At 38.2% G+C, this 27,254-nt stretch overlaps 1 protein-coding gene across 1 annotated transcript in view; it reads left to right on the top strand.

Moving 5' to 3' along the window:
• The window catches only part of HS2ST1 (heparan sulfate 2-O-sulfotransferase 1), a 74,315-nt gene extending 60,373 nt beyond the window's left edge, over positions 1-13,942 (top strand). The window contains exons 3-7 of the mRNA XM_058808685.1: positions 3,272-3,357; positions 6,866-7,004; positions 10,374-10,471; positions 11,519-11,676; positions 13,135-13,942. Of these exons, the coding sequence (XP_058664668.1) occupies positions 3,272-3,357; positions 6,866-7,004; positions 10,374-10,471; positions 11,519-11,676; positions 13,135-13,361 (708 nt within the window). The 3' untranslated portion in view covers positions 13,362-13,942. The remainder of the gene's footprint in view (positions 1-3,271; positions 3,358-6,865; positions 7,005-10,373; positions 10,472-11,518; positions 11,677-13,134) is intronic.
• The last annotated feature ends 13,312 nt before the right edge of the window (positions 13,943-27,254 follow it).

Genomic DNA, 27,254 nt, shown 5'->3' with positions numbered 1-27,254 from the left:
GTTTCAGTGGCTGTCAGAAGTGGAACAAGTGAAAAGCCTGCAGCAACTCTGCAAGAAATGGAAGTACTGATATGTGCTTGTGGACATTTAAGAATTTTTCTTTTGGAGTTAGATGGTCTACTGAGTACAAGTGCTGCATGTGTGCCAATTGTACTTTTCCTTCTGAGAAAGAAAGAAAAGTACAAGGCAGGTACCTTCAAGGCAGGTATCCTGGCTGTACCATGGCTGAACTGGTGAACTCAATCTTTTCACCATCTCACAGAACTGATTCTCAGCTGTCCTTTTCCTTGAGCTTACTTGTGGTTGTTCATGGCATGCAGCCAAAGGTGTGCTGCTTGACTGTTCCAGCATTCCAGACCTGTGGTTCAGAGCTAGATCACACATGCTCACACACACTCAGACTCATTCTTGCACACTAGCACACACACACACACTTGTGCACACCCAGGCACTCTCACACTGAGACACAAACGCAGTCACAATGCACACACATCAGATACACTCAGACACACAATTAGACACACACACTCTTGCACACATGTGCACACATGCATGTGTGTGGCTGTGAGTGTGTCTGTGTGTGCATGAATTCATGTGGGAGTGTGCAGTCAGACTCTAGGGAAGAGGCACTGATGGATGCAGTTACTGGAGAGAGATCAGAACTTAGAGCATCACTTTCATTGCACACATGGCTTTTTCTCAGACCAACTATGCTGGTTGGGTTTTTCCTTCTTTTGGCTCACTGGGACTTGTTTTAAATTCCTGCTGTCCTAGAAACTGAATGTGTTTAACTTACCTGTCAGGACATCTTATGCCCCTGGAGTACCTTTGATCGGGCTTTTTAATTCAGTGAACCTCAGCTGATTTCCCACTTACTGAAGGCTGTGAAGCAACTTTGTAGCTGATTATATAAAAGCACCCTGAAACAGCTTCACAGGAGTTCCATTCACATCCATCTGAACTTTTAAAGTCGCCTCAAATTTTATTCAATTGGGCTCTGATGGGGAAGCTTGCTCTGTCTCTTGAAAGCTGCAGTATCTGCTAAGCCCTGAAAAGAAAAGTAAAATTGATCATATTTAACAGTATGAAGCGGTGAGCAATATTCATCTCTGACCTAAAACGTGTGAATCCAGACTCATTAGGCTGTCCATGACCTGAAACAATTCTGGCTTTTGGAATGCTGCAAATTATGAGAGGAAAAAAAAAATCTCTTGCCTGCAGGCTAGTTATAGGTGTTAAAAACTATAGTTCTCAGGGGCTCAGCATGTTGCAGGTCCATCATAAGACAGATGTAAATGTCACAGGTGTGTTATAAAACCTTCCTAGCCTTGTCTTAGCTTGGTTGGTGTTAGAGGCCTGAAACATCTACATTTTGATGCCAGATGGCTGGCATGGGGATCTAAAACAAACTTATGATTTTGTACTTAACATTACCTTATGTCTAGTCCAAGTCTATTAGAAACTGAAATTAGAAATCATCCCAGATGATACAAGATTTCAAAAGGCTCATTCATGGAAACATAAATGTACACTTTAGTATGTGGGCTGCACTGCACAGCCTAAATAGCATAACTGGTTTACTTGGAGAGTTGTATCAATCAATCATGACATTTGGGGTTTGTGGGTGAGGGAAGGAACGATGATTGATATTGTATATTTAGGAAATATCTTTGCCAGGTAAAGAAGTATTTATAGCTGAGGCTCTCCACTGAAAATATCTTGTCATTAATTTTGGAAAGATACAGTGAATGGAATTGTGGTTTATTTCAGTTTATTTACTGAAGGTAAAGGTATTTCAACTGGGTTCAAAGTCCCATATTAACAGTTTGTGCTATGGACAAAACCAGACAGAAAGCCAATGCAGTTTATAAAACACAGTTGTGTAACACTGTGCAGTGCTTTTCAGCTAGATTTGCCGCCGTTTTAATGTGCAATATATGCTTTAAATTTTGTAATGCCACTGACTGTGAAACTTGTATACTAAAAAATTCATGTTACCTGTTATTAAAAATTAGTATAAATTTCTGTTATCTGAGCGTCCAAGAGCCAGTGTTTAAAGAAATAAGGTTACCAATCTCTTAAATCATAGACCATGAGTTTTGCACAATTGAAGAAACAGCAGCAGGCCAGTCTCACCTCTTAAAATCTTCAACTGGTACGTTATAACAAATAGTAAATATTATGCTTCAGGACACTCTTAATATACTTGTCCTTACAGAATGGTAGTTAATGTGTTGTCTTGAGCTCTTTGCTTTTTTGTCTCTCTTGTTTCACCTTAGAATCTTTGTGGTTGTCTGTTTCTCTGTATAACAGAAAAGATATTGCAGATGTGCAGAGAACATTATCTTTTAATTCACAACCTTAGAAATGGCATATCTTTGTCAGACAGCTCGGGCAGTACAAATTTATCATCCTCTCTTTATTATCCAATTCACTAGTTTTGGAATAACTTTCAGTTACATGCTTTGATGTTAGAATATTCTGTTCATCTAGTAAAGCCAAGCTCTATCAGGATTTGCATGTCCCACTTAATTTGATCACACTCTCTGGTTTGGGGCATGTGTCTTATTTTGTTCTTTGAAATGTAAAGCTATTCCTATTTTTGTGAAGTTTGCCAATAAGTGCTCTATCAGCCCTCATTCAAGGGCTACTTCATGCTTTAGCATGAAAGTTTCACTGAAATGTTAGGCTTAAGATGACTATTCAAAATAGCAAACTGTAGATCTGATTTACATTGCATGCATTTATAACATTTCTGGATTACTTGTGCATTGCATTTTGGGATGGAAGAGTAAATGAACCATCGGATTTGTTTCTTATATCCCAATAAAATAGGTCTAAGAACATGCTGTAAATCTAGTACACTTTTATTTGAGGGACTGAATATCAGATCAGACAGACAATTCCATAAAATACGTACTTGCATTTCTACTGAAAGAATCCTTCATTCCTTTCCAATTACAAATAAAATGGACTGACAAAAATATAAATGTTTGTTTTGCTGATGTTTTTGTGAAAGTTTTCCTTGGACTGTCTTTCTGATTGCTGTATTCTGGTTTTGTTAGTTTCTGATCATTCAATTCTGATGACCTAAAATCAGTCATCTGTATGCTGCAGGAAAGTCTATTTTAGGGGCCACTATTTTTTTTTTTTATAATACTCAAAATAGAGTTTTTAATCTAATGCATTATAAGATTAAAAGGCAGGAAAGGCCGTGTATGGGTAAATGCAATGAGGCACACAGAAACACTTTTTGTTGCCCCTTTCGCAGGTGCGCTTTGTGAAGAACGTGACCTCGTGGAAGGAGATGAAGCCGGGATTTTACCACGGCCACGTCTCGTACCTGGACTTCGCCAAGTACGTTCGCGTGGGCTCGGCCGGGCTGCCGCGCCCTCCAGCGCTCCGGCCGGGAACTGCAGCGTGGGCATGCCCGGCCGCGCCTTCCCGGAGCGCCGGAGTTTGGGGGAGATCTTCACCTACTGCTCTTGTTTCCTTGCATGATATGCTGTAGCCGAGACTCATTTAAAAAACAAAACGTTTATATATTGGGATTAGTATTCCCTGTCTAAATTCCAAGTTTGTTTTGCTGAAAATCATGGGTTTTTTTCTGAAACCCTGGCGGTTCTGTTTTAGGATTGGCTTCCCATTTGGGGAGGTTTAACATACCTGTTCTCAAAAATGCTTCATATAAAGAGTAACACCACCTGCCTCTTAAGTTATGTCATTCTTCTCTACCTTAGTATCTCTTTACACTTTATCAAAATATGAAAAGTTATGTTTTGAAGTAGTTTTCTGGTCTATAATAGTTTGATTTGCTAGAAAAAACATCAGAATAATTCCTGTGGAGTTAAATGCTGCTACTTCTAAAATTAAATTAAATAAATTATCTTAAAAATCGTCCCACTGACTTCAAAGGTTCAGGATCATATCTTTATTCCCACTTTCATGTTTCTTTTCTTGTCTTATTTTTGCTCCTGGATCTAAAACTGTGATCCTTAGTACCTCAGTTTTATGAAACCTCCCCTTGAACTGACAAGTCAGTTTTGCTTAAGATGCTTACTAGGCAGTGCTTCATCTTGCACTTGGAGCATGTGGAAAATTATTTAAAATTGAAAGTGGCATTTTCAGATCTCATTACATTTGACTGCACAAATGATAGTAACCGCTACTTTTACCTCTTGCTGATGATCACTCAGTGTTTATATGTTTCTGTGCATTAAAGTATTTATTTAAATTCTTTTTTGTATGTAATAATTCCTTTTGTTTAGTAATTTCTTTTAATTACTCATTCTGTCATGTACTCTGATTTTTAATTTGGACTTTTTATTACAAAGAATGAGATGGGGAAGTGATTGTGCGGATTCCCAAAACAGTACATTATCAGAAAATGCTAAAAGCTACAGTAGTAGCTGAAAATAACCAGTGGCACCAAGTTTACAAGAAGTAAAAGGCAAAAAAAGTTACTGACAAATCAGTCAATCAAATAAAATACATCAAAATTCATTAGTTTCCTTTCTGCCTTTTTAAAATTAAAATGCTTCAACATTAATAAACGCTTGAACTGAGTAACGGCTTTCTGGTGCAGCAAAGCTGAATGTTATTTTATACATTAGTTCATAAAGCTGAAAACATTTTCAGATACTGGAACTCTTAAAACTAAAATATTTTACATCTAGAAAGCATCTAAGCAATTTCACAGATTTCTTTCATCTGCATCTTCCCTCCAGGACTGTGTTATCCTTGTCTTTGTTGTTTGTTACCCTTTCACCTGAGTGATTTTTTTTTTTCCCCACAACAGCTTGCTTTCTCATACTTTGGGTTTTCATTATTAAAATAATATCTTGAATACGATGGTTGTGCTTGGCAAGGCCCACACCTTTAAGGCTGTGAGGTATGTTCTTGTAATGAACATTCTTGTAGTTAAGGAGTATAAAATATTTCAGAAGAGTCAGTGCTTCCTTATCCATGGACCTCAGACTTAGGTCCACTGTCAAATATCAGAAGTACCTCTTAAAATATGCTGAAAATTAAAGTACTGGATTCCATCGGTAACTCACAGTACTGAGGACAGGTTATTGTAATCCATCCATGTAGAAATTATGCTAATAAAAGTTAAAGTTTTTTCCCTTTTCTTTTTGTTTTTAAAATTTCTTAGCCATTTATTCTCTATTTTCTCTGGTAAATAGTTGGGAAAAAAAGTTTTTTGACAATGCAATTGCCAATTCATTATCATTATTAATAAGGTTACAGTAATAATTATGTTACTGCTAGGTTTATATTACTGTAACTGAAACTAGTTCTTCAAGCTCCTGTGCAAATGCAGGCAACTGTACAATGCAGCACAAGCATTTCTGAGGGCTTGGACATCTGCATTTAACCCTCAGATATGTGCTGTTCATTGGCTGAGTCTGCTGCTCTGTGGAAATGGTTTGTTTCAGCTTCCTCAGCACTTGCAGCAGTCTGTGGAAGGGGACACCTGCATGTCTCATGCACTTCAGTGGAGCTTGAAGAGGGTGAAGTTCAAAGCCTGGACTGTGCATCAGAATGGTTGAAATATTCACACCCTCGATCCTCTGCAGACTGTGGGAAGCCAGAGCTGGCATGCAGACAGATGTCAGCAGTTCTGCCTTAGAGTGCTCCAGTCTGAATCATTGGTACTCTACTGGCAGCACTGGAGAATCAATTGCTCTTTCTGTAGCCTTTAACAATTTCTGTGTCTGTAGTGCTGGTTTTTGGCAAAAGCAATGCCTGTTAATTGTTTTTTTTTTTTTTTCTAACTTCCTCCTTTCTCCGACTTTTGCTACATTTCTGTTCTTCAGTTTTTCAACTTAACATTCCTCATATGCCCAGTATCTGGTAGTAAAATTTACCCCTTTAAAAATCACGGTACTGCATCTTAAAACTGTGAGTTCTGTGTCTTAGCCAAGCTAGGCATGAATGGCCCTCTTTTGATGGAGAACACTTTCCCAGTTTGCATAGGAACAGAAGAGAACTTTTTTTTCCAGCCTCTAGCTTTACTTCAGGGCACTTGACACACTTGCAATTTCCACTGTGATATAAACTCTCTAATATTTGAAATATCTCAAATGGGAAAGAAAATAAAACTGAGAAATGTATTGTAAAAGCTGACTTGAACATAGATCACTGAAAGGTAGCATTTGCACAAAACAGTTTGGTGATTTAAATTTTTCTTCTGTGTCATATGAGATTACCACCTCATCTCATCAGGCTTCTGTTTGTAGTGGAGTGCATCAAAATTCGCTTAGGGTAAATGTCTATGGAAAAATTTAATATCTTTAGATAGAAAAGTTAATATGGTTACAGATGCTATCTTAGACTTATATTTAATAAGCATGGCTGTATGCATTCAACCCAGGCTATGGATGGGCTCTGAGCTCTGTCTTCCTGCTATTAGAGTTAATGTCTCTGACAGCTGGAGACGTGCCAGGAAAACCACTCACAGCATTGCAAAGCCCAGTTCACAAGGGCAGGAACTCAATATCAAACTTCCTTGTACTTATTATAAACATGTATGTGGCTGCTAAACTAGTTAAGGTATTTCTAGAGTCAGGATGGTTGTGTAAACATTTTTAGTATCTATTTGTGTGACAATATGTCTGTTTTGTTTGTTTCTTTAATAATAAACCCTTAAAATCATCATCTTAGGCAGACTGAAATTGAACTTACTTTTGCATCCATGTAGTGCACTGGATATGAGATGAAAAGAAGTGATCATTAAGCTTCCTCCCAGTGTCATGTATTCTGTGTATGGATTTCAGTTGTAGCAATAAAGACAGGCTTTTACATGTTAGATGAGAAGCTTTGACTTGTCCTTTGAAAGATGTTTTTTCCTCTTTTACTTTAGATTTGGTGTTAAAAAGAAACCAATTTACATAAATGTCATAAGAGACCCTATAGAACGCCTAGTTTCTTATTATTACTTTCTGCGCTTTGGAGATGATTACAGACCAGGGCTACGGAGGCGAAAGCAGGGGGATAAAAAGGTAAAGTACACCTAATAATATATGCTGAACTTACTAAAATCAATGTGAAGACAATTTTACAAATGCCCTGATCAAAGCCAAATTGTTATTTTATCAGCCTTGGTGATAGTGATGGCTTTGAAAGTTATATTCTCCGTTTCCTGTCCATACTGGAGCAGAGCATGACATAAATAGGTTCTCTGTACCCTTATAAATTCACTGTATGTTGCAATTTGTTAAAAAATTAAATAAAGTAGTTTTTTAAGTTGTTATTAGGTATCCAGAATTATAATTACCAGATTAGATTTATCCTCCTGTGTAAGAAGGCTACATCTTTTCTTGTTGAAGACTGAGACATATTTTTTCAGCAAAAGCTGTAAAACTGCTGATGCTTTGGCTTTGTTGATTATTTTCATATAATTAGCAACCCAATTTATTCTATTTTTTAAAAAGGTAAACACTGCAATGTCTTTTTGGAAACTGTGGAGTATGACACATAAATTTCTGTACTTCCTCCTTGTGTCTTAGGTGGCTGTAGATAAGTTCAGGTCAGCACATTCAAACATTGACTACTAATACAATTTCGGGATGGCAACGTCATTTAGACTTCATAATGGATCTGTTCCAGAAAGAATCTGTACATCCACTGTCATGGTTTGCAGTATGACCTTTCTGGACATGTTGGTTTAGATTTTTCTTATATTGGGAAGAAAAGCAGGGTGTAAAATACATGAGTATGGTTTACAAAACTGTAGCTTGAATAGTGTGGAATCCTATAAAATGTAATGAGGTTTTGTACTTTATAGAGCCAAAGACTTTATACATTTTCAGTGATTATATTTTCTTAAGCTGATGCTGTTTTTCTGTAGTGTTGACAATTTAGTGTAGTGCTGTGTGGGTACCAAGAGACATTAAAAAACAAGCAAAAGTCACACAAAATATACAGTTTAGTAATCATTTTGTGTGCTGCCCCCATCCAAATAGTGCTTCTTAAATATTTGCAGCAAACCATTCCTCTTTTTTTTTCCAGTTGGGAACTAAGTGGTCCTCTGTTATTTAGGCTTTAGCGCCATCTTCAGTTACTGCATTTCAGTTTGTCCAGGTATCCTGAAGCACAGCAGCATAGGAAGAGAAAAGCTTCAAGAATAAATTGAAATTAAGATTAAAAATTGTCTTTATAGAACTGGCTAAACAGATGAACAGGTGATGTGATATGATATCATAAAGGCATTTTTAAAAAAGAGAGATAGGATCTCATCTTTTGTAGACTGTCTTCCTCTTTCCTGCTTGAGATCAGTCACTTGGAAAGCTGAGCATGCTGCTAAGTCTGAGCTGTTTCTAGGACATAAAACTTACTAAAAAGAGTAAAATGTAAGTGTTTATTTTAATTTTGAATTATAATCCAAACAACGTGGTTAGGTAGTCACTGGGAGACATGCCAAAAATCCTTAGTGTTGCTGCTTGCTAGACTGCACTGTAAGCTTTGATTTGCTGGGAAAAAGGTCATATGCATTTCTGTTTATAATGCTTGCAATGCATTGCATTATTAATTTGATGTTTTTCTATTGAAGGGGCTTTTTACATTTTGTCACTACAATACCACTTTCTTTTGGTTTGAGAGACTTAGTTGTTGTTGTACAGACTTCACATGTTCTGTAAGCATTTCAAGTTCATTTGAAGTGAAACTCATTTGCTGTATCAAGCTTCTGGCTTCTTTCATGTAAATCAGGTAGTACTATTTTTCCAGAGTGTCTCTGGGGAACTGTCCATGTATAGATGATGTAAATTTTGCATACATTAGTTATAAAATTCAGTAAGCTCAAAAATGGATTGAGCCAATTGCAGTGTCTTTATTCTAGTATATGTTACAGTAGGTTAATGAAAAGCTCTAGAGTTGAAAAGTAGGGAAGATCAGAAATTACCTCTAGTGAAACTCAATTGTTCCTTTATTAGTGGGAAGGAATCTCAATGTATTTTTATACTCTGTCCCCTCCTAGTCCATACCATGGCATTATATAGAAGAATTATAAACTTGGTTGTTTTCTGTATCTCTGTGTTTCCAGTCATAGTTAGCTTGGCTCCAAATGCAGGGTCTGTAGAGGCAAGGGTTTCTTCTAATGAATCTCTGGATGGAGCAGCCAAGGTAGGTGCATTAGAGGAAGTGTGGAAGGAAGTGTGTCCTATTTCAGCTTACTTAGAAAATGGCTTGCTTCCTCTTGCTTATTAACTGTAAAATAACCTGCAGGTATAAGCAAAGAAATCTTTCTTTGCACAGATGCCAGTTCATTTTTAGTATAAACATTCATAATTTAGGAGGTGCGTTTAACAATAGATCAGTGCAGAGTTTCCCTAGAGAACTATGCTAGGGAAAGCATACCAATGTCTTGTTTTCCCACTTAAAGCTGCATTTTTAGCTATGGTGTGTGACAGGTACAAGCTATTTTAAACTCAGAGTTCAATGTGAACCAAGGCACCACAGTTTACTCCCTGCTTTGGCATAGTATCAATAATTTTTTCAGATTATCTCATAAACTTCACCTCAAAATAAAAGCAAATCATGTTGTCCTTTTTCTTAACCCCAAATAATTACACAAATGTGTTTTTACATAGTTGCTTTGAACAGAAACTTGTAATTAGACTGAAGAAGCAATCTAAAAAGTTGTCCATGGGATCTATTATTTTTTAATATATCCTAGATATAGGCCTTATATCTTGATTAGAAATACCACAAATACTTCCTTTATGGTGACATGTAAAGCATTTACAAATTCCCTGCAGTGCTAATGGAGTCCCTATTGTAACTGTGTTATTGCAGTTGAAACTCTGTTACTACAGCAGTGTATCCACATCAAGAGCAATATTGTATGGAATATTCTGTTATGCTGTGAGCAACTTCTTTTTGGTTTTTCTGATTGCCAGAACAAAATTAGCCTCTGAAATGGCAATTATTTCTCATTACTCAAATGTAATAGAAGCTTGTTTAATCTAAAAGACAAAATGCACAATGTTCTGTGTTAAAAAAGACCCAGCTGTTGCAGGATCACACAATTCCTCATGGCATTTGATGCTGTATCTTTAGTGACTTCTTTTATAGGGGAAAATAATTATACCAACAGTTATTGACTATTTTTGCTAGTTTTGACAAATAGCCTTTGCTAAAGTTATATCAAAGGTATATCAATGTATCAGGTAAGATCAATTGTTCATTACTTGTAACCATAAAGGACTGTCCAAGTACTGTTTAGCTGAGACAGTAGATCATCCTGATAACACTGTGAAAGCAAGGCTTGACATTTTTTTTCTAAAACATCATATATGTGTTTTTCTGTTTGAGATGTTAGATACATAGATGAGATTTTAAAGCTCAGCTCAATTTTGTCTTTGTTCCAGACCTTTGATGAATGTGTGGCAGCTGGAGGTTCCGACTGTGCTCCAGAGAAACTTTGGCTTCAAATTCCATTCTTCTGCGGCCACAGCTCAGAATGCTGGTAGGGAGATGAATGTGGCTTGTTCATCAAGTACATCAGTGCTGAAATCTAAACTTTAACAAATTTCAATATGTAGTCCAGTTGATAAAAGTGTGAGGGACTGAACAGAGTGAAGCAGTGGATACTTGAGTGCTTTCTGTTAAAGATGGATTTACTGAAACAGTTTTGCAGTTCTTTAAACTAGCAGTATGTTACAATACTGTATCAGCAGTGCTATGACGGAAAACATGTTTTCAATTTTAAAAATCATTTTTGCAGATTTAGTCTTGACATTTTTCTCTTATGTCAGACTACAGAATCCTTCTTTTGGAATGGATATATTTCAGTTCAAGCTCCTAAAGTTCCTGGTGAATACACAATAATTGAGATCAGGATAAATTTATCTTTTTAAATGTTTACCAGATATCCAGTAGTCAATGCTACTTAGCAGAAACTGAAACAAAAGCAAATAGTGTCCATCTGTCAATGCAAAATATTTTATAATAATGGCAAAAACTTAAAAAAACTCTTAAGCAAAAAAAACACAGAAGAAACCTCATTGAGTTTTTGAGAGATTGAGTGATAGCAATGGCAATTATTTGTCAAAGGTTTTGTTCATTCAAACATAAGCAAAGTAAATGGCCACTTGGGAGCTCCTCTTTCAGTGCCTGTTGTTCAGACCTGTCTACTCTCTGGCCATGTGGAGAAGCAGAGAAAGAAAGAAGATGCAAAAGGGAAGGTATGCTCTTGCCAGATTTCTGGTATCTAATGTGAAAGTAGAGACAGAGTATTAATATTGAGACAGTGTAAATCCCAAAAAAATTGCTTGAATAGAGGCATTAATCATATACACACACTGGGTATTTTTGTTTAGACTATTTTATAAGTAGAGGAGTCACATTTTTAGGTGAGAACACAAATGAGAGGAACTGCAAAGGGAAATGAAGTTAGCAATGGTTATAACTTGGAATAAGTCTTGCCTATACAAATGTCCTGTTGTGAAGTAATCTCCATCTAGGGACTAAGGCTGACATCAGAACTTAATATAATTGTTCTCTGTCATTTTAGGAATGTGGGAAGCAGATGGGCTTTGGAACAAGCCAAATACAATCTGATTAATGAATACTTCCTAGTGGGAGTTACTGAAGAGCTTGAAGACTTTATCATGTTATTGGAGGCAGCTCTGCCCCGGTTCTTCAGGGGTGCTACAGAACTGTACCGGACAGGTATTAAATAGCTGATTTCATGGAGTTATCAACCACTTTCTGCCTTTTTCAGTGTAAATTGTTTAGATCTAGGTGAATAGTTTGAGTCTCTGCCAGGTTTGCCTCTCAGCTGGATGATGCTCCTGTATAAGAAACAAACTCCTTTTCGAAGATTCTCAGTTCTCTCTCTCTCTCTCTCTCTCTCTCTTTCTCTCAGGGGTGATGCTAGTCCAAGTATCTTTCTGCCTTACACTAATTATAAATATTTAAGGCTGGGGTAAAGGTAGATGTGTAGGTATACTGCATGTAACATTGTGATATGTTTGTAACAGAAATTTTTTTTTAAAGTTTTACAGTGGCTTCAGCTTTTTTAAGTAGCTGATGTGGCAGATTTCCATTTCCTCAGAAGCTCTGCTGGAATTAACTGTGCTCAGTGTAGCCTGGTTGGCTGAGCAATAAAGCCTGAGGGATGCAGAGACCCAAGTAGATGTTTATCTTCCTGGGCTCCTAGCTACAAGAAGTAGCTCACTTTCTAGGAGCTGGCCATTCAATTTATGATGAAGAGAAGATCTATCTTAGCAGGGCTCCTAGCTGCAAATAGAGGGAGAAAAGGATCTGATGTACAGAGCCTAGATACGTAGTATTAACAAGTTAATTAGAAAGCAACAGCACTCCTTGGGGAAAATCTGGTCATCATTTTGGTCTTCTTTGTCTCAGAAACTCTGCAACAGGGATATGGCTTATGTATAATTTATGATAAGACTATAGTATCCTATTTAGATGGGAGAGTAATGGTTTAAATGCTATTAGTAGAGATTATATTTTGATTAGAAATAGACAATTGAAATCATGCAAAAACAAGATTTTTTTCTCTTTTATGGAGAGCTACAGAGAGCTACACCAGAACAGGGAGGTTTTTGGTAGTCTGAGTTGAATATAACCTTCCCTGGAGATATTTAAAATATGTGTAGAAGTGGTGGAGGTATTTAAAAGATGTGTAGGTGTGGCACTTGGGGACATGGCTGTGTTAGGTTTGTGGTTCGACTCGATGACCTTAAATGTCTTTTCCAACATAAATATTTCTATGATTCTATGAAAGAAGTCTCTGCAGTTTCTAAAATTCTTAACATTTGATACTAGATTAGCATATAAATAATTAATTTTGAAAGACCAGTTTTGCTCCAGGTAGATTATATGGAGTAATCTTACTCTTTAAATGAATGTTCATTCCCTGGGTTTATTAGAGCAAACAGGAAGAATTGAAAGAATGGATGCAAAATTCATAAACATTAAGTGAGCGAGGCTGCAGGTTCCAACTCTGCATGTTGTGTTAATAAATTTTGGATTAAAGCCTGCTCCTTCTAATGCAGTTTATCAACACACTGAGAATATAAAATCTCTGTAAATAACAAAGGACTGTAAACATTTTTTGAGCACGTGAACTTGAAAGTGAAGTTATTGCTTTCATTTTGCATTTAGGAAAGAAGTCGCATCTTAGAAAAACAACTGAGAAAAAACTTCCCACAAAAGAAACTATTGCCAAGCTACAGCAGTCTGAAATCTGGAAAATGGAGAATGAGTTCTATGAATTTGCACTGGAGCAATTTCAGTTTGTCAGAGCACACGCAGTTCGGGAAAAAGATGGAGAATTGTATATTCTGGCTCAAAACTTTTTCTATGAAAAGATTTACCCTAAATCAAACTAAGAATGCTATACTATTAGATTTATGGACCTAAATCTTTGGCCACATCATCATCTTAGTCCTCAGCCATGGAAACTAGATTGCTTGTAGACCTCCCAGACATTTCTTTGTACGAGAAAAGTGGGTTGTGGATCACCTCCAGGGCTTTGGATATAGTTGTGTTGGTAATCCAGAAGCAAAGGCTTCATTTATTTTATCTAACTAATATTTTCAGTGGGAGTCAATATCCTTAACCTGAAGAAATCTACAATGTAATTTGGAGCAATTAATACACGGCAGTTTTATTTGAAAATGTAAACAATCAAAAAAACCACTTCTGTTGATGCTCTTTTAAATTTTCAGAGCAATTTATTTTCATTTATACTTCTGTGAAGAGGAAATAATTTTTCCCCAGCTTTCAACATGGAAATTTTTGTTGTATACAGTATGAGTAGCCCTAATAACTGGTTGACATCTGTGCTTTGTTTTAGTGAATCATGTCACATGATATTAATTGGGATGGTTAATCATGTTCTGCTGAGAAATGCTGCTGCTGGATTGGCATATTTATATATGTGGTTTTATTAAAAAATTACAAATACTCATTGGTGTTAAAAATGTCATTTTCACATTAATATTGTAAAAAGTTAAAGAATCAGAGCAGTGGGGTTGTTTTGGGGTTTTTTTGTTTGTTTTTTTTTGTTTGGTTTTTTTTATCACCACCGCCACTGGCTGAGGTTGGGAAAACTACAAAGAAATTTGGTATTGTCTGCAGTTCTAGTTGATCCTTACACAGTGGTATAAAAATTGTAAATTCAGTACGTTTCTCCATGGATTCTTTGTAATAATTGTAAACTGAGGTATTGGTGAATCCATATTATGACTCTACTAGTGAGCTGTGGTATGGCTAGGGTTTTCCTACTACTTCAATACTTTTATCTGTAGAATATTTTTACTGAGGTGCTTTATAATGTGTTTTAAAGCATTGCATTTACAAAAGGAGTAAAATGCTGTAAATACTGCTTATTTTATGTATTTGGACCAAAAGGTTTAAAGTAATTAGTTTAAAGTGGGGTTTTTTGCACCGGTTCTATGTGAAGTGAAAAACATCACATCTACTTCCTGGTTGAGTTAACTGTTGGACATTGCTGAAATGCACTTCAGTGACCTCTCTGACTTGAATGTTTTCCAGGGATTGTCCTTTCAGAAAAGTAGTCTTCATCCTTTTATCAGGGTAAGAGAACAAGAAGAAAATTGTCATATGCAGTCTGGTTGGGAAAGGTGCAGTGAACTTGATTGACATAATTGTATTTATGTAACTGCCTTACGTGACTGTTGTAAATTTGTGAGTTGCAATTATTAACAATGTGAAACACCTGGCAAATGAAGTAAATTGAAATTTGAGAACAGATGTTTGGGGCCACTGCATTATAGCAAATGGCCGTGGAGCACTGCAAGAATTTTTCCTATTGAATTTTCTTAAAGATACAAGTATTTACACAGCTTCCACCTGCCTTTTCTTAAAAGTGCTTTTCACAGGATTTGATTGGGAAGGCACTGAGGAGACAAAGAAAGGAATGGTGGGAAACATTTAAATTCTTACGGTATGATGCTGAAGGTTTAGTTTAAAATAACCAAGTGGAGTTTCTTTAACCAGCTTGTTCTTGTAATGAAAACAAAGGAAATGGAAATGGAAAATGGTCTGTGAACTGGATGTCTGCAGCCAAAAGCAACAGCCCAATTACAGAGAGGATAACGAGAGACTATCAAGTACATCTTGCAGTTTCTTTGTTTTCTTAGATTTTTCCCTTCTGATTTTAAAAATAGATCTCTCTTTGTTCTTCCCAAATAATCAGGGAAGTTCCTTCTCGTAAGTTACCATTTATATAGCATGAACCATGCATAAGACTTCCTGTTCTTGTTCTTGTCTGTTGACATAATAATGATGCCAACATGTTTGGCTATAGGATGTATTAGGTCACACATGAAGACATATTTCCTAGCTAATGAAAGGAACTGAGGAGTCATACACAAAAAGTAGTTAATGGAGATCTAAAAGTTTTCATTTAAAAGCAGACACTTTTTTTTAAAGTAAAATAAATATTTGTAGTCCCAGGAAAGATTTCCACTTAGTGATACTTTTATGTTAGATTTTTTACTATGTTGTTCTAATTCAGATTAGTTTATCTTCTTGAATCTCCTTCAGAATTTTCAGCAGAGCACCTCTAAGAGACCTGAAGAGCTTGCTAAGAGACAAAGCAAAATATTCATCTAAGTAGGTATGTACAAATGCTTCTCTATTGACAAGAAAACAATAGACAAAACTTCTGCTAATTTCAGTAGGGTCTACAGAAACAACTTCTATTCTGTAAGCAGTTTTGAAAGTTATGTTTCTTTTTTTTCCTTTCAGGATTTAGAATTTCTTAATTACGAGTCTCCAATAACAAAACCAATAGAACAATGCAATGTTTTTTACTTTTAAAAGAGCAATATATTTTTCATAGTTCATGTAAGATAACACATTTTATTTAATCAGATATAATTTCCTGTTCTTTGCTGTGAACTGTGATGGTTGAGACAAACAAGAATTTTAGGAACATTTTTTAGAAGTGCCAACAATTGGAGCGGTACTCATTTCAGGTATACTCAGAAAATTTGATCATCTGTAGAACAGAGAAGGAACCAAGACTGTCTGCCTTTATATCTAGTGCAACCATGAAGGACAACTGTGAACTTAGAATGATTTGAATTTACAACTATCAAATTGGGTTTCCTAAAAGACAGTTTAGGAAAAGGAGCTTTACAGATTTTTAATAATCTATTCTATTTGTTTTCTGTTTAGAAAACAGAAACAATCCAAGTTGTTGCCATTAAAAAAAATTGACGGTATATAAATATTATTTATTTCATGTGTTGTCCCTTAATGATTCATAGAGGAAAGCAGCAATATGTGACGTTTTGTTTTTGTAGGTTGTATGATCAGTAAACTATTATGCAGCCTCCTGAACACAGATCTTTTAAGTGGAGTCACTGGACTCTCTGTAGAGGAGTGAGATTGGCTTTTTGCAGGGCTAAGTTCATATGAAAGGTGCTGAAATGCTCATATATCTACATACACTTGAGAGTAGATTTTGTGACACTGTTCTGTACTTTCTCTACAAAAGTGCCACCCAGACTTTGTGCACAACTATAGCCCTGTTGAAACTCCTGATGTCAGCCCGAGGCACAAGGTCCTGCTGTGCAGGTGACTACACAGCCAGCCCACAGCATGCCTGGGGCACTTGTGATACTCTGGGCAGTGCTGGTGGGAGAGCAGCAGTGCTTTTAGCTCCTTCCCTTAATAATTCTGCAGCCACACAACAAGAATTTCACTTTTATTTTGTTAGTGCATCTATAAGCAAACCTAAGGCTAGGATGCAGAATGTCCTCTGTGCACATTCCTGCTTGTTCTGGGTGGATTTTCTAGCAGTCTCTCTTTTATTGGTATGCTGATCATGGCTTCATTTTCAAACACACATTAAAATGTATAGCTATACAATGTAGGATATGGAGAACCAGCCCACCCTGATCATTTGAAATGCCTTTTCTGGGTATTTAGTTTTTCTGAAGATACCTAGCTATTTTTACATTACTGGAATAAACTTTTGCTTATTGATGATCTCAGAGTAATTCTATCTTATACTGGGAAAAATTCAGTTATTTTTTTTTCACACTTATGTTAAAATTTTCCATTAAGCTTACCTGGCTTAATGTGTATATGTATGCTTAAAGGTGTATGTGACAAAAAGGTGCGTGGATGATACTGTCTGAGCTGTGCTGCTTAAGGAATCACTGGAAAAGCCTGATTCAAGTGCACTGCCAATCTAGCTCTTCAAAATTAGAGCATATTTTATGACTACTAGAGATTGAACTTAAAGAAAGTTTAAGGCTGCTTAGTTGGATGGATGCTTCCTTTACTGTAAGCCTATGCAACTGTGTAACCTTTGCAGCAGTATTTATAGAAAGAGCCTCTCTTCCTGAGACTTATCTGGAGCATAATTATAAATGTTCGTAGACTTGTACTGTCTGATACTTACATCAGCAGCTTTCCATAGCTTCTGCAAAAGAGACAGGTTTGTGAGCATTTCTAAAGCAGTACTGAATGTAATTTTGAAAAACATGGATTGTGCTTCATGACCTTTTTATTTTTAAACACACACACAGCTGAATAGTGCCTTTTTTCTCACAATCCATGTTGAAGATGCTTGCTCCCACTCACCCTCCGTAAATTGATTCATTTGTGCAATACTATTCCAACTTGAAACAATTTTGTCACAGCTATTTGTTTGAGAAATAATATCAATTTTTCCTCACTGTGCTGCCAGCTTTCTGTTGTTTAAGTGTTTCAGTTGATTACCTAATGCAAATGCTATAAAATAAAACACCCATTGGGAAGGGGAAAGAAAAGAAGTCTGGTGTCCTGTCTTAATATTTGCATGTCACATTCACATTGAATGCTTTTTTTCTGGAGCATGTTGTTTTACAGTATTGTGAACTTTGTTGGCAGCTGTTGTGATTTTGGAGGGGAGAGACAAGCTGGAGTGTAGCTCTTCTGTAATAATTTCATACAGCTATAACCAAATATATTTAGAGGCCCTTAGAACTTGGATGGGCTTTGTGACCACATAAAGTTTTAAGTTTGCAGGGGTTATACACTGTGCTTGAAGGTGTCAATGGAAAGTTCTTGAGATTAAAGCCAAGATTTGTTAGAACAGAAAACTGGCATTAAAACAGAGGATTTATACCTTTGTGCTTCCCTGCCTGAGGAAACAAATGACCAACCAATTTCTGTGGTATGGGCACAGCCTCAGTTACTGCAGTGCTGAGAGTGGTGTAAAAAACTTGAGTAGACTAGAAATGTCATTTGCATTTGTAAGCAAGGACTTAGAACAAGAAAATTCAGTGAGCATGGGTATGCTGCTGTTTAGGATTTCTGAGGCATACTGTAACCACTGCCCTATAAACATCCCTGGCTGTGTGCGCTATGGAGCTGAACATCGTCTGACCCTGCCAAGGGGTCAGGAGTCAATGCAGGAGTTCCTAAATATGTAGTTATCAGCCTTGACAATTAAAAACCATCATGGAATTATTCTGCAACTTCCACTTGCGGATTTTGATGGCTTTTAAATCCCCCTTTTGTTGAAAATAGACTTTTCCTTGCTCCTGTGAATGGAAGTGCTAGGTGTGACTGTGCACAGGAAACAAAGTCTCTCTGCTTTTATCAGCTGGGGGAAGTGGAGGAAAAAAACGCCTATTTAGAGGACTTCCTAAGGTCACTGTAACCTGTTTCTGAAATGATGTAGTAAAATAGAATGACAGCCAAAATAAGTTGCAATACAACAAAAAGCTTTATTTAAAATGACAGTAGCTCCTCCTCTGAAAGACAGGATGACTAGTGTATGTGGTAGGTACTTGTTGAACCATTTTTGAACTGATGCTGCCATTCCTTTGCCCATGTAATTAATCTCAGCAGTTGGAATTCTTGGGAGGGGAGCAATAGAAGGAAAAGGTGGTTTTTGTTCCAACCAATTTTTTTTTTCAGATCCTGTATTTTCATTTTATTTATTGTTTGCGTCTTGCAATTGATTTCAGTATAATTTCCTTACTTTTTAATAAAATAAAAAAAGTTGCTAGTGAATGTCAAGGCACTACCCAGATGTTTTCTTCAAGCACAGGTCCCCTGCTATGACCTCCTCCCCCAGCTTCATTACCACATAACGCAGATGTGGTAACTTTCAATAAGAGCTAATTTAAAGGACTAATAATTTTCTTTATTAAAAAAACCTCTACAAAGAACACCTGTGGCCTAAAAATGAAGGCTTTGAGACCTTTAACCTTGTCATAATAACCAACTGCATCCTCATAAAAATGGAAAATACTGTGATAAACATTCTCTGCCCCTTTCCTGCACACTTACAAGGCTGATCCTGAATCCATTCTCACATTTGCTATGCACAGACATTAACCTTTCGTAATAAATATGACTGTCAAAATAATTGCACAGAGAATAATCTTCCTATTGAAAAAAAAAGTTTAAATTGGGAACAAAATAGATTAAAATGATGATTCATGGGAATTGTGGTTATCATTCAAGTATACAGGTATTGCATTCCTCTGATGTTTTAAGAAATAATTCACTACTATGCTGTATAAATGTATGTGTTATTTCAAACATAGTTCCATTATTTATTAATAATGAAAAGCCTTGTTCTGTTTTGAAAGAGAAACATACCTAATTTGGTATGATGATTTGAATGCTCTAATTCTACCAGAACTCTGAGTTTGATGCAGCAGTTACTGGAAAATATTATAAGCTGTCTCTTTACCAAAAAAAGAGAAAAGCTAGTGTAGAGAATAATGGCCTAGAGGGCCTAAAGGCACTATTACAGTCTTGACAATTATTGATTGCTGTTTTTAGCATAGAATAGAATTTGGAATCCTTAATCTCCTTTATTTAGAACTTAATAACTTTTAAAATGTTATATGACTTAGAGAATTGGCAAGAAGAAAAGGAATGGTAGAGACTAGTGCAGTTACAGGCTGGCTTTGTCAGGACTGCCTCCCAGCAGTGTGTAACAATGGGTGTAAATATGGACAAACACCATGCAAACAGTCAATATGGAAGGAGGGTGTATTTATATCTGTGAAGACAGTCTGTAAAGAACACAGGAAAGTACAGGCAGAAATACAAACCACTATATATTGCAGTAATTGCTTAAATTAACAGCTATGATGGCTGTCTCTGGCCTAATTATCTTCTTTGGATCTTCAGTGCCTTCTCCTGACTGAATTAATGAACTTAAAGCTGCAGCCATTGAGGCTGCTGCTATTATAAGCAAGGCCTGTACACCACCAAATGAAATGTCTCCTATTTATAGCCCAGACCATGTACCTACTTCCCACACTTTGCTCCAGTACTACTGACAGCTAAGCTATAGATCTGGAAAAATAAATTACATTGACTGGTAGGCTCATGTGCTCTGCATCTGAGGTCCTTGCTTCTTGAAGATAAAATAATAATTGCATGATAGAAGTCAAATCCATAAAATCTGGGAGAAAGCAACTTAATATTCAGATTATGTGGAGCAAAAATGCTGCATTTTTTTTTTTTTTGGTGTCCATTCAGAATGAGTTCACTGGCTCAGGCAGATTCCAACAAGACATCTGTTAATACTAAAGGCTACTTCAGAGAGATGGTTAGAAACATGAGTTTTACTGTCAGCAAAAATGGCTGTAAATGTTTTCCACAAAACTTTTCAACGAGATTTTTGAGGGTTTTTTTGTAAGGCAAACAGGGAGTTTTCCCCTTAAAACAGAGCAAAACAGGAACATGTCAGTGCCCTCCCCATACCAGCAAACATTCTTTGTCAGTGTCCTTTTATTTTTTTACCCCCTAGTGTGTGGAAAAATATGTATGAGTGTATGACATCTGTGTTCAGTCTCTCCCTTTTCTCAGCTGGCTCTATGAGATAGTGTGCTAGTTTTTGTTCCTCCACAAGCCTTCCAAAGGACAAGTCTTATCTTGCAGGTATTGTTGTGGGACATGAGATCACACCCCAGTATGGAGTTTATCAAACTGGGTGTTTACTCAGGGTCACCTTTGAGAGCCTGGTGGCAGTGGAGGTCCCTGTCCTGTATGTGGGGGCAGCACTGGTGTGCTGCATTAGCTCTCATGTGTGTGCTGCTGACAGCACCTAGGACAGTTTGCATACATCTACCCCATGTATCTGGCAAGGATACTTAACCTGGGGGGGATATTTTTTCTTTTTTTAAACTTTGTGCAGGAAAAGTGCCTGACAAGATGAGAATTAGGCTGCAATCAACAGGTTTTATTGAGCAAAGCTTTGCAGTAAGCTTATGTCTATCTTTGGTTCTATACTGCCTCCTCCCCAACTCACCCAACCAAGAATGTTCAAGAAAAATGAAGAGTGAATTACAAGGCCAAAGGCAGCTTTTGAAGACAAGGTTGAAAAACTTATAAGTAGTCAGAGGCACCAGCAGATGCATGAATGTGCTTTCAAATCCCAGCTTCTTTGTGTCTCTCAGCATCTGAGTACAGTTGGGGCTGTACTCAGTTCAGGTACCTAGGAAACAAGTTTTAAAGAGCTTTCTGCAATTAAAGATCCTAATGTTAAAGCTTGTTCTCCTTTGACAACAGTGTTTTCCAAGGCAATTGTGTACCTTGTGACTGAGAGAGGAGGGAGAAACCCTGATGTCATCATGGTTTATCCTATATGTTCACAGATGATTGTTCAAATTAATTGCATCATTTCATGTCTGATTTGTGTGTGTGGCAATTTAAACTCTCTTGTCCTTTATCATAGGCATGAAAAAGATGTGTTTAAAATCCAAAATAGACTCTCTTCCATGCCAATCTCATTTTGTTTATCCAAATTCAAATAATGATTCAAGACTGGAAGTCTTCCTGTGTAGTTCCAAAGGTACTGCAGAAGACTAGGAAATGGGATCTAGGTACCACAGCTATACTGGATGTTCTAAAATTTCTTCAAGTCTGTGATACTACGTAACCAAAAGCAATGCAAGCTGAATGTTGTGACACTTGACAGTATTTGTCAATTTTTCAAGTGTGGAGCCTGACTTTAGCTATTATGTTAACATGTTGTTAAGTAATAAATTGTTCATATGTTGTTTTCTTTCAGGTTAAGCAAGTATTGTAACTTTCTAGGAAAGCATAATACCTAGTTTTGTGACAAGGTATTAACATTGCAACACTCTGGCATCTGAGTTTGTAATTGTTGACTTTATTCTTCTAAAACCAGCCAGAAAATTGGTTTCTGTTGTTTCAGGCCTTGTTGTGAAAATACACATACATTTCTAAAAATTTTTTTAAAAATCACTTCCTCTTCATATTCTCTTCTGTAATCACATCTGCAAGAAAAATGTGAGTTAGAAACATTAATCATTTGGGAGCCTTGTGTCTAAGTCTTTGAAGACAAAGTGCTGCTTCTGCTGACTGCACACTTTTTTGCCCAGGGTGGTTTCCTCTTTCCATATAAATCAAAAAAACCCCATACAGCTGTTCTTCCCAGATCATGTGGGGGCAGGGGGAACCCTCAAGGAATAAATAGCTAGTTTTCATGTGATGTTGCTACCACAAAAAACAGGCCACTAATAGAATCTTAAAGGATTTTTGAGAAACAAAGTTTAAGCAATGTAAATTAAAAACAAAGCCAAATTTTCACCCTGCCTAAAGCTGGTACAAATCCTTGCCCACATCACTTCAAAATTAATAGGATTCCACTCTCTGAATGCCCTTTCAGATGAGGAGGGGTTTTAGTTTCTTAGGGTTCTGCGGATTGGTTTCTAGGCTTCAACCGCTGATGCATCAACTCTCAATAAATACATCAAATAATGAGATTTATTAGCATTTGTTGGTGTCTCTAATTCCTGGGAAGAATATCCAAGAGATGGTAGAAACTGACTGCTAGCTGAAGACTTGTCTGTTGAAGGGCAGGAGAAAGGCTAGTTGTGGGATATTGGTGTCAGGTTTTGGGAATTATGATTTTCCAGTCTTTTAGATGACGCAGAGCATAACTGAGAAGTTTAAGTAACTTCCCCACAGTTACTCATCAGAGACAGATGTTTCACCCTGCACGTGCAAAGCAAGTAGACAAACACAGGTGCCAGAGGTGAATTGCTGCATCTGGCACATCTCATCTTCCCACTCATCTCTGGGCACCTGTTATCATCATCTGTCCAGCAGAGAGAAGTCCCTCCATCAGGTAAGCACTTTCTTTACCTATTTTGGGGCAGTATAGATGCTTGTTCTTTGTAGATCAATTAGATAAAGAGCTGTGTTAGTATTACTGCACAGAAATGTTTTTATTGGCACACAATGCAGTAGAGCTGCAGACCCAAAGGAAGCCTGTGTTGGTCAGAGGTATTGCTGTGTGACTGCCAGAATATCTGTTTATTACTGGGTAGTATTGAATAAAGTCCCCTTATCTTTTACAATGTTTTGGTTAGAAAATCTGGTGCTGTTGTCCTGTGTCAGAAGTAAGGCACTCAAACTCTGGTGGGCTTACCTGTCTGAGAAGCTGCATCTTCTGATGGCTGCTGCTGCCTGTGTGCAGCCTCACCCAGCTACAGCATGGCAGGCTGGTGCCTGGGCACGGCTGCCCTGTGCCTGGTGGGGAATGGCTCCCTGGATTCCCCTCTCTGCTGCCAGCTGTCAGCTACAGCAGCCTGGAGCAGTTTGGAGGAATGAAGACCTGGTGGGTCTGCCTGCTGAGCTGTTTTGATACTGATGTGTGCTGAGATAACAGCAAGATTGGGTTTTTCACTGCAGTCCTAAGCCAAGAGTGTGGTATCTGCAAATATAGCACTGGTGGTGATATATGTGAATTGCCTCCAGCTAGGCAAGAACATTGTGGAGGAGCCAGGAATTCAGACCTCCTGAGCTCTGCACAGGCTGCTCCTGTCTGTTCGTTAATCTTCTTCCTGTAGAACTTTCTACCTTGGCATGACTAATGTTCCCAATTAATGTGTGCTAACCTCTAGCATTTTAATATAATAAAGTAATAATTTATGTCTTAATACGGAATTTAATTTTTCTACTTGCCTGTCATGTTTCAGGCACCATGAAGGGTCAAAAAACAGGTGTAGGTGTCAGGGGAGCGCTGTATTTGCAGCACTGCTCATGGGCTGTGAATCAAACTTGCTGTTGTTGGCTGTATCAGGAAACAAGATATTGTGATTTGGGATGCCAGAATTAATCCTAGGCTCTGAAGTGAGAAATAAAGCAACATACAACTATGTACTCAAAGTTGCAACAACTTTGACTGATTTGGAAAAGAGTCAGAACAGCAAAAGCTGTCTGTGCTGGCAGTGTTAGTGGATTACAGAGCAGCAATTGCACCTGCTTTTCTCACCCCAGGTCTGATTCTTGCTTCTGAAGATTTTAAAAGAAATGTCACAAATACCTTCTTTGTTTGCCTGCTATATTAACTACTTTAAAAAACAAGGAGAAAAAGATCAGAGAAGGTGATCTGATCCTTTTGGACAGCTGTAGCTGTTGGGAACAGTGGTGTTTCAGAACCCTGTCTTGGGCTAGCCTTGTGGTGAAGTATGCAGCTGGTGGAAGGAATTGGGGAGACACAGAAGGCAGCATATTATATAGAACACTTTGTTCCCAGACTGACATCCTTCTTGCCCAAGCTCCATTAATATTTAACAGCTTAAAAAGAGGTTATTTTACTTCATTTTGAAAAAGAAAGCAAGCATCTTTCCCTGCCCTAGCAAGGACTAGTCATACAAAATGAAAGCATGAGGATATTGGATTGAGATCATGCCAAAAAAACCTTTTCACTATACATCCAGGCCTGTGTCTAACTGAAAACAAGCCCAGGAGCACCTGTGCCCTTGCCATGCAGTAAGGCTGTCAAAAGGAATATTACTTCCCCCTACACTCCAAAGAAATACCAGTGGGCCATAAATACATGCCTGTGCAAATTGAGGGGTAGAACATCATATCTATTTTAGAGAGCAGAGCTCCCAGGGCTTTCTATACTTGCAGGTCCACTGCACACTTTTTTGGAACTCTAGGCAAGTAACAGATTTAAACTCTGCCTATTGCTGCAAAGGCCTCTGTAGCAACCTCCCCATCCCTGACTACCCACTCTGTGCTTTGGTTTTTGAAAGGAAGACCTGCTCTCATGGCCTCTGAAAACTCTCCCCATCTCCAGCAGGGCTGGGGGTAGGCACCCTTCACAGGGCAATAACTGCTTTAAAATTAACACGTGTCTTTTTGCACTTGCTGCAATTATTTAGAAACCTCCTTGTCAGATGACCCACGTTAAGCAAAAGAGCATATTACTAGGGGTGTGCTAACAGCACCAGTGCACTAAACCACAACTGACAGCCTGACCCAGTGCTGTGCTTTAAAAGGGCAGGGCCACAGCGTTGGAGTTGGAATTCTGCTTTAATTAGGCCATTACCTGACCTTCAAAGCTGTATTTTGTTCCTCCTCTGCATGCTATGCTGGAGGAAGGGCTGCTGGAGAAGACAGGAAGAGCCCTATCTGATCGTTATCAGGAGCGGATGAAAGCCATGCGTTGCCTTTTCCTTTTGACACGTGCAATTAGCTTGGCTTGTGTGGAAGAAGCATGTCAAGGTAAATGGCCGTCTCTGTCCTTCCCCCTGCTGATCCCTGGCAAGGTTCATCATGCAAAAAGCCATTCAATCACCTGTTGACATTGGTATCCCTCTCATAAAACCTGATTATACACCATCATGAAGTACCTTTGCCCAGTGGTGGCCTGACACTACCATGGGCTGTTTTACAGGCTGAGTGCACTCCAGCTCTCCTCATAAAACTTTGTTTGAACCCATGTGTTTCTACATCTCTGCTCCCCTCCCCCTGCCCTTCAAAATAAGTTTTTCCATTTTTATGGGGATGGAAGAATCTTTGTGTCCAGGGCATGTGACATCTGTGGTGCTCACCAGGAACATGCTGCCATTACCCACACTTCTGAGCAATCCTCACCCTGCCAACCCAGCAGAGTCCTATGGCTCTGTTGCCACCTTTGGCCTTCTTGTTGAAGATGTGTGTCTCCTGTGTTTGCCCTCTGTTGTCTTAGGCAGAGATCTGTGCTAATGCACTTAGCTTTGGGAAACCAGTGAAATCAGTCCCTGCCCTGAACGGGTGCTGGCTGCCACCAGTGCTCAGTACACACAGGGGACAGACCCTCCATGGCTATGTGTTGCAGATGACTTTCACAAAAGGCAGAAGACCTGTTTCATGTTTGGGTTGGTTTTTTTTCTAATAGGCATAAGAATTTATTTTATTTTTTAAATTCAGTTCACTAGATTTAAATAATGCTCTGCTTATGAGAAATGAAGTCTAAAGCAAAGAAATCCAATGCAAGTGCTGAGAAAGAGTTCACTTTAAATTCACCTCTTAGGCCAGTTGCAGCGCATTGCAGATGGGTTATGCCAAGGAAAGGCATTAAGCTCACTCTGTATCCATGTCTCAGAAGCATGTGCATGGGCCTTTCCACCACTGCTGAAGGGGTGGCCCCTTGCCGTGCCCAGCGTGAGCTGTGGTCACAAGTCTCCGGTCATACCCTCCATCTCACTGCAGATTTCCTGTGTGGTCACGGGAAAGTCATTTTGAACTCGTGCTATCTCCTTTGCTTTGACCAGAAGTGCTGCTAATCCTTTTCCTTCTTGTGGAGTTGACTGTGCATGAACACTGACTGTGTGGCAGGCCGGTGGCTGCCAAAGCCATGTCTGTCCCAGGACTATAGGGGGATTCTATCTGTCCCTGTTTGGGTGCTGCACCTCAGCAGATGGTGATGATACCAGTGCTCCCCAGTGTCACTTAGATCATAGTGGACAATGTTTGAGAGAAAGGTGAGAGAAAAGCGTACTTGTTTAGTCACAGAGGCTTTGTTTCCTTCTTAAAGCAATATTCAAAAAGTAATGGAGTAGCAGTTGAATTAATTAGGGGACAGAAATTAGATAATGTGTTAAAAAGGAGGGATATTCAGAGATGGAAACAGCACTGGATTTTTACAGTACTACTATACAGTCAAAAGAAGTATTTAGCTCTAGTTTGTAAAGGGGGAAAATGAGATCCAATGGCTTCCTCAAGGTGTGACAGGAAATATTTTTGTTAGCACTAACATATGGAATGATCTGGCCAACAAATGACTGAAGTCCTGTGCTGCCAGAGAGCCCTGGAGGGTGGTGTCTGAGTGGGATGTGGCCCTGGCCTTCCTGCTCAGAACCCCCCTCTGCCAACAGGGCCTTGGAGCCAGCTGCCCAAGGCCACAGCAGCAGGAGCAGTGTCCGTGCTGAGCTGCAGCAGCAGGAGCAGTGTCCGAGGCAGCAGCAGGAGCAGTGTCCATGCCGAGC

The sequence above is a fragment of the Ammospiza caudacuta genome, chromosome 7 (genome assembly GCF_027887145.1).
Source record: "Ammospiza caudacuta isolate bAmmCau1 chromosome 7, bAmmCau1.pri, whole genome shotgun sequence".
NCBI classification, from domain to species: domain Eukaryota; kingdom Metazoa; phylum Chordata; class Aves; order Passeriformes; family Passerellidae; genus Ammospiza; species Ammospiza caudacuta.
This window is presented reverse-complemented; position numbering and strand designations above follow the sequence as displayed.